Source organism: Podarcis gaigeae (assembly GCF_964106915.1).
Source record: "Podarcis gaigeae genome assembly, chromosome: 14".
Classification (NCBI taxonomy): Eukaryota; Metazoa; Chordata; class Lepidosauria; order Squamata; family Lacertidae; genus Podarcis; species Podarcis gaigeae.
The window spans coordinates 47,059,021-47,074,131 of record NC_139690.1 but is presented as its reverse complement, the minus strand read 5'-3'; the positions used below and the strand labels follow the sequence as shown (position 1 = coordinate 47,074,131).

At 42.4% G+C, this 15,111-nt stretch overlaps 2 protein-coding genes across 7 annotated transcripts in view; one reads left to right on the top strand and one right to left on the bottom strand.

The window, feature by feature from the left end:
- Window positions 1-15,111, bottom strand: part of SHMT1 (serine hydroxymethyltransferase 1) — a 343,621-nt gene that overhangs the window by 248,542 nt on the left and 79,968 nt on the right. The gene's annotated exons all lie outside the window — the stretch shown is intronic.
- The window catches only part of EPN2 (epsin 2), a 46,402-nt gene that overhangs the window by 4,809 nt on the left and 26,482 nt on the right, over window positions 1-15,111 (top strand). For 4 of the 6 annotated variants that reach the window (XM_083711554.1, XM_083711556.1, XM_083711557.1 and 1 more), the window contains exon 2: window positions 9,885-10,652. In XM_083711554.1, coding sequence (XP_083567680.1) covers window positions 10,058-10,652 — 595 coding nt within the window. In that variant the 5' untranslated portion in view covers window positions 9,885-10,057. The remainder of the gene's footprint in view (window positions 1-9,884; window positions 10,653-15,111) is intronic. The other 2 variants (XM_083711553.1, XM_083711552.1) reach the window with 1 other exon arrangement.

Here is a 15,111-nt window from a genome sequence, read left to right as displayed (position 1 = left end):
TCTTTGGAGAAAAAAAGTGGGATATAAATGCAATAAAATAAACAAACAAACAAATAAATAAATACAAGTCAGTGTAGGGAGCAGTGGTTAGAGCATTGAGTTTGGAAAATGGGATACAATCTGGCCTTGGAGAGGTCATTTCTAGTATAACCTTCCCAACTGTGCTGTGTATTTAGAGGAAGGGTGAGATGCAAATGTTAAATATAATAAAAAGGCAGAAATGACCTGTTCTCTTCCTCAGTTTCTACCTTTGCATCAGACCAAGATGGATTGGGTAGGGCTGTGCCTGTCCCATCAGTCTGGCTCCAGTAATACGTTATGCCTGGATGTTCACAGGGCTTACACATGGTTAAAGCTGGAGCCAGCTAACATTCATTGGCTATAGTATAAATGCATCTCCTTATTTACTGCAAGCTATCTCTGAAGAAGGGACGCGGGTGGCGCTGTGGGTAAAAGCCTCAGCGCCTAGGGCTTGCCGATCGAAAGGTCGGCGGTTCGAATCCCCGTGGCGGGGTGCGCTCCCGTTGCTCGGTCCCAGCGCCTGCCAACCTAGCAGTTCGAAAGCACCCCCGGGTGCAAGTAGATAAATAGGGACTGCTTACTAGCGGGAAGGTAAACGGCGTTTCCGTGTGCAGCTCTGGCTCACCAGAGCAGCGATGTCACGCTGGCCAGGTGACCCGGAAGTGTCTCCGGACAGCGCTGGCCCCTGGCCTCTTAAGTGAGATGGGCGCACAACCCCAGAGTCTGTCAAGACTGGCCCGTACGGGCAGGGGTACCTTTACCTTTTATCTCTGAAGAAACTGACGAATGGAAACTAATGTTGGCTTTTAGGGAGCAAGGAAGCTATGGCATTCAGGACGAGACAGAACACAGTTTTCCTTCCTTGACTATGGTTTGTGGCAGCTGTTCCTTCTGCATGCTAATCAGTCCCTGGTTGAAAATAATGGTGGTGGGTGGAGTAGCTGTGGAAAGCAGTAGAATGGTGTGTTGTTTTTCTCCCAGTCCTAACTAGGCTTGTTCTTAAGTAAACCCCACTGAAATATATGGGCCATGGAAAGAATGTGTGTTTAGGATATCAGTCCTCAGAGCAGCCTTCATGAGTTTCGATCCCTGATTGTCCCTTAGTTTCTATAGCTTATGTGGCTGCTCGCTGGAGTCTCCGATGATTTTTAGAGCAACCTTGGTTGGTAGTAGATCACATTTCTAATACTGGACATAACCAGGAATAATAGGCATCAACTTCTAATGTTTTTTTTGGTTGTTGTTTTTTACCATACATGATGGCTCAGTCATGTTTAATTCCTTTAGAACAGAATTTCAAAAGCCTGGTTCTTTGAATTTCTGCTGTGTAACTCTAGCGCCCAGTTATTTTAGCTGATGGAAATATTGAAGCTTCTTGAAGCAATTCCTGTTTCTTTTATAGGGAAAATTATACTTACATTTTGGAATGCCTTTATTTTGCAGTGTTGTCCATGTTTATTTGGTGTGTTATTCCCTCAGCGGTGTTGAAGGCTACGGTAATTTTTCTTTTTAAATTAGGTTGAAGGTTAAAATAATTGCATTTTGTGAATTGTCAGGATTCATGAACTGAAATAAACAGTTCTCCAAAGCCATGATTAAATAATGTTTTCATGGTTAAACAAGAAATCCTAAGGTGGTTGGCTTTTGCAACTTTCTGCTCTTTTAACTATGCCTGATGCTTCTGATGCGAGTAGGCAGGGTGTTGAAATTGAAAAAGTATCCTGCTGACTTAAATACTTCAGTTAACATGACTCTCTTTCAGTATGCAGCTTATTTTTAAGAGCTTTGCAGAAACTATTTGTAAACCTGTGAAACAAAACAGGTCATTCTTGCCGTCCTATACTTTGTTGTTGTCCCCTGCCTTTACTTATTGGGAGACTTTGAATAAACCAGTGAATCTTACACATTGCCAATTCTTGTGACCCTTAAGAGGACTTGTTTGCAGGTATTTCAGTTTCAAAATGTTCTGTTCATAATAACAACTTGGAAGCATGAACATGACATCTGCTCTGAAATGTTTTCTGTTACAGAATGCAAACTGTGGCATTGTACGTCTGTCAGTGAACATATTGCTAGTGATTTTTGAGTGAGCTTTGAAACATCTTGATGAGAATCGGGGTTTTTGTTAACGGAATAAAGTGCATCTAAGTTTGTGCCTTCTAGCTTTGGAGCATCCCTTTCCAGTAACATCAAACAAAGGGTCATTATGAGCGGGTATGTTTGGCTGGTGTGTTGACTAAGTGTCAAGCATACTTTCCTTGGTACTATAATTCCTCAATTCTTTAACAAAGGCATGAATTCTTCATCACCTACAGCCTGTGTACAATAGCTGTATCTGCTAACCTGCTGAATATTGGTAGCTGCAGTTTCCTGCATTGCAATGGGTAAAAGTTAAGTTCAAATTGTAAATTTACAAGCCATTACTTGGCAACACTGAGGTAGCATTGCATTTGGAGTAGACAATGAAAGATCTTCAGCTGTGTTTGGGACTCACCGTTATTTCCAGTCTTTTGCTGAGATGTAATGTTTCCTTGGAGGGACGAGGGTGGCGCTGTGGGTTAAACCTCAGAGCCTAGGGCTTGCTGATCAGAAGGTCGGCAGTTCGAATCCCTGCAACCGGGTGAGCTCCCGTTGCTTGGTCCCTGCTCCTGCCAACCTAGCAGTTCGAAAGCACATCAAAGTGCAAGTAGATAAATAGATACCGCTCCGGCGGGAAGCTAAACAGTGTTTCTATGCGCTGCTCTGGTTCGCCAGAAGCGGCTTAGTCATGCTGGCCACATGACCCGGAAGCTGTATGCCCACTCCCTCGGCCAATAAAGTGAGATGAGCGCCGCAACCCCAGAGTCAGCCACGACTGGACCTAATGGTCAGCGTTCCCTTTACTTTTACTAATGTTTCCTTGCCTTCCTGCCGTCCATCATTTCTGCCATAAGGTCTTGATTTGCATCTGTGGCATTGTCTCTTTCTTGGAGTGTCTGGTCTTAATTGAATTAATAGTGTTAAGTTGGAAGTGTTGAAGGTGACTCTCAACACAGGCATTCTGTTTTAGGCACTTAAACAGATGGCAAAGAGCCTCTTTGTTAAGTGCAGTTGTCAGGGAGGTTAGAGCAGTTAAAAATGATGAATTGCAAAAATCTTTCCCTTTGCGAAGGCTGCTCCTTCTAAGCAAGATTGAAAGTACGCTAAAGATCTTTCGTGGGCAAGAGACTTAAAGCAGCTCTTCTCAACGTCAAGCCCAAAGGCCTTGTTCATGAAAATGCCTAACCCATCCTTCTCCAACCTGGTGCTCTCCAGATGTGTTGGACTACTGCTTCCTCCAGGCAGCATGGCTGAGGGACAGGGATGCTGGGAGTTGCAGTCCAGCAACATCTGGAGGGCACCAGATTCAGGAACAGTGGCCTAAGTCTTCCCTGTTGCAGAAAATTTATCATGACTCTATGATAAGGAGTATGATTGCCGCCTTTTGCAAGTTACGGTGCTCTTTGAATGTTGTCATACTCCCTCCCAGTTAGTGCAGGTATCACTGCCCCTACCTTGCCTAACCCCAATGCTTCCTCATGCTTGTAAAATCTTAGGTTAACTTGTATCCAGAGCAGGAAGGATATTTGCAAAGCTGTTTGTGATAAAGGAGCATGTCTGAGAAGAAGGGAACATACACTTTCTCCTGGAGCCAATTTACAGAAAGTAGCATTTGGCAAAGGAACAGACAGCATAGGCTTTGTGGAAACATTGTTCCCCTCCAGTATAAGAGCAAGTGAACACCCACTTGTGTGAAATGTCAGTGAACAGTAAATAGATGGAGCAGAGTATAAATAGGGAGGATGTATGGGAGGATGGGTTCAGAAAGCAATGACAAAGCCATTCTGGCACCAATAAAATGCTGGTATATTGTGATGAAATTTAGTGATTTTTTTTGGTCATAAATGGCCAGCTTGTGGAATGGGGGGGGGGGGAAACGATGGGTCCAACTGCTATGACATACTCAGGCTTGCACCTGACTGCCTTTCCAGGACTCTGCAGCTGCCCGCTCTGCAGGCCAGTAAACGAGGAAGTAAAAATTATCTGAGGCACTTGATTTTTTCTGTCTCTGCTGTGCTGTGCTACTCCTCCTCATTTGACTTTGTCTTGTTGTGGCAAAGGCAATTGCTGCTGGAAGATAGTTGTACTAAGTGGCTTTCATCCCAAAATATAGCCTGGAAATCATGAAATCCTAATAGGGCTCCAAATGTTATATATTGCTGCTGCTGTTGAATTTCTGATTTTTTTCCCCAGTAGAGATTTGAAAGAACATGGCTTTACTGGGTAGACAATAGTTTTGTACCCAATGAGTGTCCATCTAGTTTATTTTAAAAATTAATATTTTTTAATCCACGTAATTCATATTTTTAAATCTTTAAAGTGGGGCTTGAAGTGACTTAGAATATGTGAAGCTGAATGCTGAAGAGAGCTGGAGCCTGAAGCAAGTAAGACTAGAGTTATCTCAGTTGCATTCAAAAACATCTGCTGAATACATTCAGAATGTTAGCTTTTCTTCTTTCTTTTCTTTTCTTTTTTTTAAACAGCTTCTAGATATTTAAGAATAGTATCTGATTTTGTAATTGCTTCTGCAGGTTGGTTTTTTTAAATACCTAACAGAAATGGAACTGAGTGTAATTCAAACTAAAAGCTTTTGACAACTCTCATGAAGTACCAAAACATACAAACTTGTTTGGGTGCTGAAACTGTTAACCCTGTTAGGAAGTGTTTTGCAGTGGTCTGTCCATGCTAGCACTCATTTCCATAAATAAATGTTTGTAACTATGTGCATATTGAAATGGACCTGATATGTAGATAACTCTGGAAAGCAGGGCAAAGGTTTTGGTTTTCTCCAGATGTTGAACAATTAGGAAATAAATTGGGGGTGGGGCGTGGCTTGTTTTACACTTAGTTCTGTCCCTTGCCGAAGACTGCAGTTTTCATTCTTTAACGATTTGTAGAAGTTTAACACCCTTGGGACCTGCTGGGTTATCCGTTTTTTGTTTAGAATGGTGAGTTGATCTTCTGGTGCTGGTAATACAGAGAGTAATCACATGTTATTGGAGTAGCTCTGCCTGGAGTTTAGACACACATGAATGCAAAAGTGCTGTAGGTTTCTGGTGACAGCAGTATAGTGTCCTACAGGCTGGCTGGTGTGTGTGCATATTGTACAAGTGCAGATTGTATACCCCACTTTGGTTGTTACTTCTGCCAGAGAATAATGTTTATAAATACTACTTGTTCTTTGGAATTCCCACTGCTTTGAAATTTGTCAAGAGGCAACACATACATACAAAAATATCTAAACATTATTTTTTGATATCTTTGAGGTATTCTGACCCCCAGCCAAGAAAGAAAGAAGAAAAATATGTCAAGTTTTTATTTGTTAAGAACTCAAATAACTATCTGGTCAGGCTATGTCTGACTGGTCAAGTTCTGTTTTGAAATGAAGACAGTGTAGTCTTTGTGAGTATCACATCCTTGGGTGATGATATGCTTTGACTATGTTGGTTCTAGAGCTTATGTGCACTGCTAGTCTAAAATTGAACTGGTGTTCTGCTCTATTTCCTGATGCAAAGGGTACAAGTCTGTCACCATAGAGCTACCAGGAGCTAGAGTGTGACCTCTTTGTATCTGCAGAGAAACCTGGAGAATGTCAACCTTCAATTAAATGTCAGATGATCAGGGCAGGTGTGTCCCTAGTCTTCTCTCCTTCTCTGTTTTCAACAGCAAGTTGATTATATGGTGATGCAACAGAATTTCTCCACTATTTTACTAACTCTACAGTTTCTTCCTTTCTTTGCTCAGAATGACTAATAATATGTGGTTTTCGTTTGCGGTGTTTTTCTTTTTTTATCCAGACGACTTCATTGACACAGCATCTTGCTGCGTCAGGTTTCCTGTTATCCTTCCTGTCCAAGCCCTGTTAATACTTCTGATGGCTGAAAGAGGAATCTTTTGGGGGTGCCTTACTTAAATTAAGGACAAAAGCCTCTACTCTTGTAATACTCATGTTCATAATCTGCAGTTCATAGGTCCCAGAGCAGGGTCCTGTGAACCTTGTTGAAGCTTGATGGATCTATATGTGTTTGGCGCCTCAATGGGGAACCACCTGGGAATTCTGTGTGCACCACATTAAATTCCCTGCAAAAGTGGTGTGAGATAACATGACAAATAATATAACAACACTTCTTAAGTGTTCAGAGCATATTGTGTACACTTTATTGAGTGTTATTACCATGTAAGGTAGGCCAGTTGTATTTCCTCCTGTAGATTTCATTGTGGCAAAAGTACACTTACTTTACAAAAACAACCCAGATAAGATTATGGGGGTAAATTTTCAGCACTCTGATAAGAGATCTTTGGTATATTTCCTCCGTCTAGTGCCCACCAGATGTGACCAGATTAAAATCCCACCATTCCTGCCCATTGACAACGTTGGCAGTGGCTGATAGGATTTGGAACCCAACAACATTTGGAGGGCATCAGGTTGGGGAAGGTTGGCATAGTCCATACTTCGCCCACAAACTCTTATTCAAGAGTTAAATTCCAATATTTGGGATCTTTCTTTTTTTAACCTGCTACTGGGAAATGTCTTTTAACTCCCTCTCCCCTAATACTTTAGACTATGAATACACTTTTATCTTGGAGAAACGAGCCCCTTAGACAATTAACCTTCTTTGCCTCTTGCCACCTGCCTACTTTTCTCAGTAACCAGGCCTACTGTTTGAATGGTGAAAGAGGAAATGGAAAACTTCCATAAGTTTAGTGTTTGAAGGCTGCCGTCATCCTTTCACAGACTGGGAGTTTGAAGAAGACCAGTGTGTAGACTTCAGAAGAGTAGTTCTGGTTCCTGCCCCCTTCCTGAACGAAAGCTTGCTTCCCAAACCCTAGTTTGACCCCATCTCTGAATAACTTTGTGTTTAAATAGCCTGTGTGAGAGTGAGACAGCGTGTGTGGGGCTGTTCCAGCACTCCATGCTGTTCTATTCACATGAATTGCTGCTTTTTCCTCTTCTGCACAATGGTGCAGGAGACCTAATATGTGTTCTGCATGTGGGCTTTTATGCATTGTGCCCAGCTTCATAGCTTCTTTTAATACACGCTTCTCTGCAGCATCATACAGAACAGTTCTGTTTCTTCCTGTTTAGTTTTGGAAACAAGTCTTTGAAATACTTATAAAGCATGTGTTCTTAGGCAGCGCAATTGGTACCCAAAGCAATTTGTTCATTCACTTACATACTTACCATTAAGGATCTAATTAAATGTTGCAGATGGATGTATGTAATAAAAAGAGAAACAGCCCAGTTCTTTGCTACAAGGCTTCATGAGAAAGGGGCAATTTTGAGCAGAGGCGTGGTGGATGGAGGAAGAGCTCAGCCCTTTTCCTCCTGCTGTTTCCCTGGTAGAAATCACCCACTCCCTATGCCACCATGAGGCAAAGAAGCAGGCTTTTATTACAGTATATGCTTTGGTGTAGCAAGGTTGTAAGCCCAATTCTCACCATGTTTGTTCAGAATTAAGTGCCAAGTCCTCAGCTCCCACCCATTTCAAGAGGACTTGGAAGTAGCAAAAATCTAGGAAGTCTCTGCCTTTGGCAAGTGAACTTATTAAGCAGATCTGTTTCTCTCTCACACCGCCCCCACCCCCTGACAGTTTGCAGGAATCACATTCTTGATGAGGCAAAAGGGGTCAACTTGATTCACAGAAGAGCTCTGGGCATCAGATCATTTGCATCACTTCATGTGATGCTAGATGCCTGTGACAGTGTTTGTAAGCATATTTTGTGCTGCAGGTCGCTAAATCCGGTTACAGAGTTCATATGTTAGTAGGCTACGCACCTGACCATAATACATTCACATCACTTTCCCACAAGCACTCAGAGATGGGAAAAACACCTGCAGTCACTTGGTTAAAAGCTTGAATGCTATCTTGGGGTGTGTGTGTGTGTGTGTGTAAAAAAGCTTCTGAAACCTTGGAAGGTTATTTCAACTCTGCATCCGCTTTTGTATACCTCTTTGTGGACCAATTTGGGCTGGTTTAGACAAGCTTGTAGTGGGAGCCCCCCCCCCCGCCCCCACTTAAACTGCTATATGGGATGATGATGAAACCCACCTTACTACCATGGCAGTCACTGTTTCTAATATCTTTCCTGAACTGGTATTATCATCTATGAGATTTAGATTGATATAGAGACTAAGTTGTGTAATGTAAGTACATTGTAGAATGTACTATGGCTGCATACATACTCTGTGTAATGATATGATATGATATGATATGATATGATATGATATGATATGATATGATATGATATGATAATTTTCCTGAGCAGGCTCACTTCTGGAACTGGGCTTGTGGTGGTGGAGAATGACTCTCTATTGCCAATTTTTAAATGTAAACAACTTCGCCTTGGAGGTAGAGTGCCTTGAATAGGAAGCTGTTTGAGGCAGGAACCTTAATTAATAGTTAGGAGCATATGCATTAATTGTGTTATAAAGGTCTTTTGGGGGTGCCTGAATTTTTCTAGAGCAGGAGTTGCTAACTTGTGGCTCAGCAGATGTTGATGGACTCCCATCGTTTTGGTCAGCTTCATCTGACATTTTAAATTTTTTGTACCCCAGACATTTTAGGGAATGGTGGAGTATCTGAAAACTGCTGTAGTAACGGGATCATAGTGTAGTTCAGTGCAGTTTTGGCGGTAGGATTTGCCTGCAAATTTCTCTAGCTTCCCTAGTTTTCAGCAGCCCCCCTGCCATGCAAGTCACAACCCAGGATGTGGACGGCGATGCAACTAAGCTGCTGTGCCACTGATGAAGCCATGGGAAGGCAAAATTGTTGAGGCCTGTCTGACAAAACCAGTGACAACATCGCAGGCATCAGTTGAACTTAACTGCGGATGGCATTCCAGTTGCACGAATAAGTCACAAGACTGAGAGAGACCGAGAGAGTGCTCTTTGACAGTAAACTGACAGGCTACTGCAACTGTTCTAGCAGCTCTCTGCCTCTGAAAAGGCAGCTCGTGTGGGTGTTCCTGTTCTGGTATTTTCAACCAGCAGCTGCTGCATGAAATTTAATTTGGTTTCCTGCTGCAGTTGCAAGTTCATTTGCTGTGTGGGGGCCTCTACTTTTGCTGAGTTTGCAAGTTTGTTTAGTGACTTTGCGGTAATCTGCTAGATTAATTTATTTAATGCACAGTTATATTGAAAACATCTTACTGTGCATTGTTTTCTGACTCACTTTGTGACTCCCCTACCCTGGTCAAGTAGCATCTTGACAAAAGCGTAGTGCTCTTGACTTATAATGTCTTTGGGTGTGTGAGAGAACTGGATAATGGAAGTGAGGTGTGCGTGAACTCCTGATAATGGCTGGGAGCTTTTGTATTTGTGTGTTGTGTGTGTGTTTGTGTGTGTGTGTAGGATGGCAACAGGGCTTTGAGCCCTAAGTTTATTCCCTTCTGGTGGATGCTGTGCCTCCAATAGGATGGACTGTCTTAAATTTGTTGTATACTTAAAGGGAAGGAAGTAATTTCAACAGAACTTGCTTCAAACCAGAAGTCCAGTGTCACAATGTTCACTTTCATCTTCACTCCCTTCTTCTCTCCTGGCACTTTATTCTGCAACTAGGGCTGTTGTGCCTGTGTCTGGATTTCATATACAGATTGCTTATGAAATTGGTTTGTGAGGGAAACCCTATCTGTGGTGTAATAATTTTGTTTTGTAGTTCTAGAACAAGAAAATTACCTTTTGGTGACAGGTCAGGGAAAATCTGAATGTTTGCTTTGGCTAGCTTTTTTAAATGTAAGCGAACAATTAAAATGGCAACTGATAGTTTTCTGTGTTTCTTTTTTAGGTCAGAGTTTCCAGTTTCTTTTGTACCTTTCGTGAGGGGAGGAAATGACTTTACCAGAACTTGCTCCAAGTTGGTCACACACATCGTGTCTTCATATCACAGGGACTTGAAACTTGGAGAAAACTGTGGCCGGTCTCTGAGGTCTTTTTGGGGGGATTTAGGAGGAGATAAAAATGACATCTTCTTCGATTAGGAGACAAATGAAAAACATTGTGAACAATTATTCAGAGGCTGAAATAAAAGTTCGGGAAGCGACTTCAAATGACCCCTGGGGCCCATCCAGCTCCTTAATGACCGAAATAGCAGATCTAACATACAATGTGGTGGCCTTTTCTGAAATCATGAGCATGATCTGGAAGCGGCTGAATGACCATGGCAAAAACTGGAGGCATGTTTATAAGGCTTTAACTCTTTTGGATTACCTGATTAAAACTGGGTCGGAAAGGGTGGCACAACAATGCAAGGAGAACATCTTTGCTATCCAGACTCTGAAGGATTTCCAGTACATTGACCGGGATGGTAAGGACCAGGGCATCAATGTGCGGGAGAAGTCCAAGCAGTTGGTGTCCCTCCTGAAAGATGACGATCGGCTCAAGACAGAGAGGACCCAAGCCCTGAAGACCAAAGAGCGTATGGCACAGGTGGCCACTGGGGTTGGTAGTAATCAGATAACCTTTGGCAGAGGCTCCAGCCAGCCTAATCTCTCCACCAGCTACTCGGAGCAAGAATATGGCAAATCAGGAGGCTCACCGGCTTCTTATCACGGGTGTAAGTATTTTCTTAATACATTTATTTGTCACTTGCTACCCAAATGTCTCAAAAGCAACCTACAGTTATAAAAGGATACATTAAACAATTTTTTAAAAAGTACATTATAAAAACAATAACAAGCTATATGCTTGATTGAGGGGCTTCTGTGCTTCTTCAAAGGTTGTCTCTCTCCTAATTGGTGGGTACATCAAAGGAAATGTGGATTTTCAAGCCATTTGTGTAGAACCTGTGAGGTGTGTGCAGTTAGCCAGTTGAGATGGGTACGTGTGAAACAGAAGAGCCTCTTAATTTGGAGGCCCATGCTGTGCGGGTTGTAACTCGATGTGTTTTACTAGTAAAACTGCACAGTACCTGTATCACATGTTTTTGGGTGGAGCACTTAAAAAAAGAGCCAGAACTATACTTACCATGACAGAGCCCTCAATTATCTTGATACGAGGAGACTGAGAATAGGTGTTGTACTAGAAAAACTATTCTACTGTATTACTTTGTGAAAATTTATCACTGTTGGAGATGACTGTTAAATAAAATTTACTAGTAACATAGTGAATGAACACAGTAGAAGTGAAAGTGGGCAACTGGAATACCGTTTTTTAAATATCACTGTTGTAATTAACTTTTCCCAGGTGACTATTCTTAGGAAACACATCTAATAGACCCAGTAAACGAGATCAGCATGAACAAAGAAGCATGTGGGTACCCAGAGCAAAAATAGTATCTGCTCCACTCCTTTCCTAGTCTTGCTGCTGCAGCACTACTGGAGCCAAACTATGGTTTGACTTAGTGCTTTGTGTGAACCTAGGCTCATAGTTTGTCTCTCCCAAATGAATTCTGGATGGTAAGCCAAGAACGGTAAGCCAAGGAACAAACCTTGCTACAGTTTGTTGTTTGTTTCAAGAGACAAACCATGAGTCCAGGGTCAGGCATAACACCTAAGCTAAATCATGACTTAGCTTAGTGTTATTGTGGCAGTAGCAGAAATGGGGATGGTGTTATGGGTGAACTAGGCCATATATATTTGTGCACAGGTCTTTATGCAAAACTTAGTAAATTAACAGTTCACAGTGCCACTATTCAGTTGTAATGTTCTGAAATATTTACAAATACTGCATGGCTGTCAAGGCTAGTAGCTAATGATAGAGTGATCCTCCATTAGTTGGTCTGATGCTTTGGTGTGCGGAAGAAGCTACCTGAGTCAGTGGCCCTTATGTCATCTAATTGCATGTTAGTCCAGCCTTGTAAATAGGTCATCCAAAGCAACTAGCCTTCAAAAAAAAATTTACTGGTCTGCTGAGAGGGTTGTAGCTTGTGTTTCTATGCTGGCTAGGTAAGAAACACAATGAGGATGCATGCTACTGGTCTTTTAGCAGACTACTAAAAAACTGCCTGTTACTAAGCAGACTTCTGGAGGGACACAGAGCAATATGTATGTCGTCATCCTGTTGTATTTGTGTGCTGGTCATGGGAAAGAGACGGAGCATTCTTGTTTATCTATATGAAATTCTGTTCATGCAGTTCCTCACTTCCCGTGGCTACCAGGTGAATTGTTAAATACACAAGTTGTTAAATGCTTAACCATTGTATAAAGTATTGTCTTGGGTCAGTCCTATAACTTCACTGATCTTGTAGTTTTTAATGTTATTAGGCGTTTCTTTCCCACCATGCGTGATAACATTATAAACTTTTTTTCTCTTGAATATTCATATAGCCGATTAAGTTAAAAAAAAAAAAAGGATTCCATAAAAATGTGTTAGTTTTAAAAGAGTGACAAGACTCTTTGTTCTTATTCTCAACTGTTCTGTGATTATTAACAGTGTTTTGTTTGTGGGTAGTTACGGGTGCTTGGAAATCAGTGGTTATGTATGCTTGGAGGTTGATGCTTTTTGCCTGAAATGGTGCATCAGAGCCAACAAGACTGACGTGAATGTAACATCTAGGTTCCCCAACTCCCTTCATTTGCTGGAAAGGTCTTGTGTCGCTAATATTCATTACCCGTAACCAGGTCTCATTATTTGGCTTTAGTATCATGGTGCCTTTTTTTTTAAAGTGCTTTATGTTTTTCCTGTCCAGCTTCTGAAGTGTGAGCGTGTGCACACACGTGTGTGCGAGCGCACTCCTAAATGGTGAAAACTGATAGCCTTTCTGGAACTCCCTCTTCCCCTTTGTTTGATCTTCCCATACTGGCCTTCATTCACATGCATTCCAGTCAATTAATTGGGGATGAAACCTGATACCTGTTCTTTCCAGAAACTAATCCCAATCAAAGAACTAAAACGAAGGATAGATATAATGTTGCTGTTGGAATATTGCTTGTTTGGAAAGGGTAATGTATTTGGTAGTTTACCCTTATTTAATATCCTGCTGTGTAGTGGAGGGTGGGGAAAGTTACCATTTTTTTTACTCCTTCCCCCCCAAGGGTGGGGCTATTGCTTTGAAAGCCCTACAATGTTTCAAGTGTGGGGGAAAAGGGCTACCTGCAGCCTGAATGCAAGAAGCCGAAGGAAGCTACAAGGAGCTTCGGGGGCAAAGGGGCCGGAGACAAGAACTCTAAACATATGCATGATTTTTTTTCTTTGCGTATCCCCCTCCTTACTTCAAACTATTAAAATCACAATTAAACCCCATATGGGCTCCGTCCTGGTTGTCTTGTTTGATTACATTCATGGATTATGTGACTGCAGAACTTGAAAGCTGTGGGGTTGATCAGTCACCACTACCTGTCTTACTCAAAGTCACCTCTGCTTTAGTGTTACTCCAGGGTCAGAGTGGAGTGGAGCTGCTTCACTTGGTCTCTGGGATGGAACTTGTAGGACCAGTGTCAGTGTGAACCCCCCTATATATATATATATGTATATGTATATGTATATGTATATGTATATGTATATGTATATGTATATTTGCTTTCGTAGATTTTCACGGGTACAGGAATGCAGGTTTTGGGAAAAGGCACACTAGCCTGGGAACTTCCTCTCTGCCCAGAACATTGGAGGCTAGACACCACACCCCCTCTACAGTATTTATAGGAACTCAAACATTGAGATCCCGCTCTGTTCCAGTAACAAGAAGCCGAAAGCACCAGCCTGAAGATGACGAGTGAGACCTCGTCGAAACGTCGCCTAGACACCCCAACTTTTACACGGGAAGACACCCGAGGACACCAAAACCTGTATATGTATATGTATATATATAATATTTGATTTCTTTATCACCAAATGCAGAACTTCTCTAGGCAGTTTACATACACAATAAGTAGACAACTGTCAAGTTTAACTGTCAGCAACACCCCAAACACACATGCATAGGTGCATGCACACACTGAAACAAGGAGCGTGATTGTGATTATCCCCCAAAATCCAGGAAGATGAGGAATGTCTAAAAGGAAGTAAATGGCTGTGCCAGGTGGGTCTTGCTAGGAGCCTTTTTCTGTGGCTGCTCACAGATTGTGCAAATCCCTCCCAAGAGAGTTTACACCAGGGGTCAGCAAACTTTTTCAGCGGGGGTCTGGTCCACTGTCCCTCAGACCTTGTGTGGGGCCGGATTATATTTTGGAAAGAAAGAAAAAAGAACGAATTCCTATGTCCCACCAATAACCCAGAGATGAATTTTAAATAAAAGCACACATTCTACTCATGTAAAAACACCAGGCAGGCCCCACAAATAACTCAGAGGTGCATTTTAAATAAAAGGATACATTCGAGACTTCCGGAGGCGGCGCCATCGGTAATGGCGGATACCCTCTGAAACGGAGGGGGAAGCTCCGCAGAAATCGGGTCTACCGCTACAGCGAAGCGGAGGACCCTGAAAAAACCCACAGGCGGGAGAAGCCTGGGGCCGTGGGGCTCAGTGGGCATGCTTTGCGCCTCCCGAACTGTCAAAGGAGCCCTGAAAAGAGCTCCGGAGCGGAGCGGGGGTGCGGCGCTGTGCTGGAGCCGATCGCTACTTCTGCGGAGTGAAGCTGCATAGCAGTTACCGGAGAGCGCCGGCCTTTTTCCTGTGAAACGTCGGATTAAAACAGCTATCCGTGAGTAAGAACTTGGAACCTTGAAAGATCAAAGCCAAGACCTAGTAAAATTGGACTTTGAATTTGAACTTGACACTTTGATCGGGACTTTGAATTTGAACTTAAATTCGGACCTGAAATCGGCAAAGTGTAAACAGGAAGTCCGCTTTGCCGATCTTGTAAATAGAATGAAAGCAAGGGACAAAGGAACTTTGAACCATTGACTTGTCTTTTAATAGCGCTAAATTTCACTGTCAGATCAAAAGAAACCCCCCCCAAGTAGGGAAGGGGGGGACAGAAAACCCACCACTTTATTTTTGTTACAGATCTGCTGGTCTGCTTTAAACAATTGCAAGGCTACTGTGAAAGCACCGTTTATGGACATTGTAACTTTTGCTGCTGAATGTTGAGAAGGACTGGTAACAATTAAGGGAGCTTCCAAGTTTGTAACTGTTT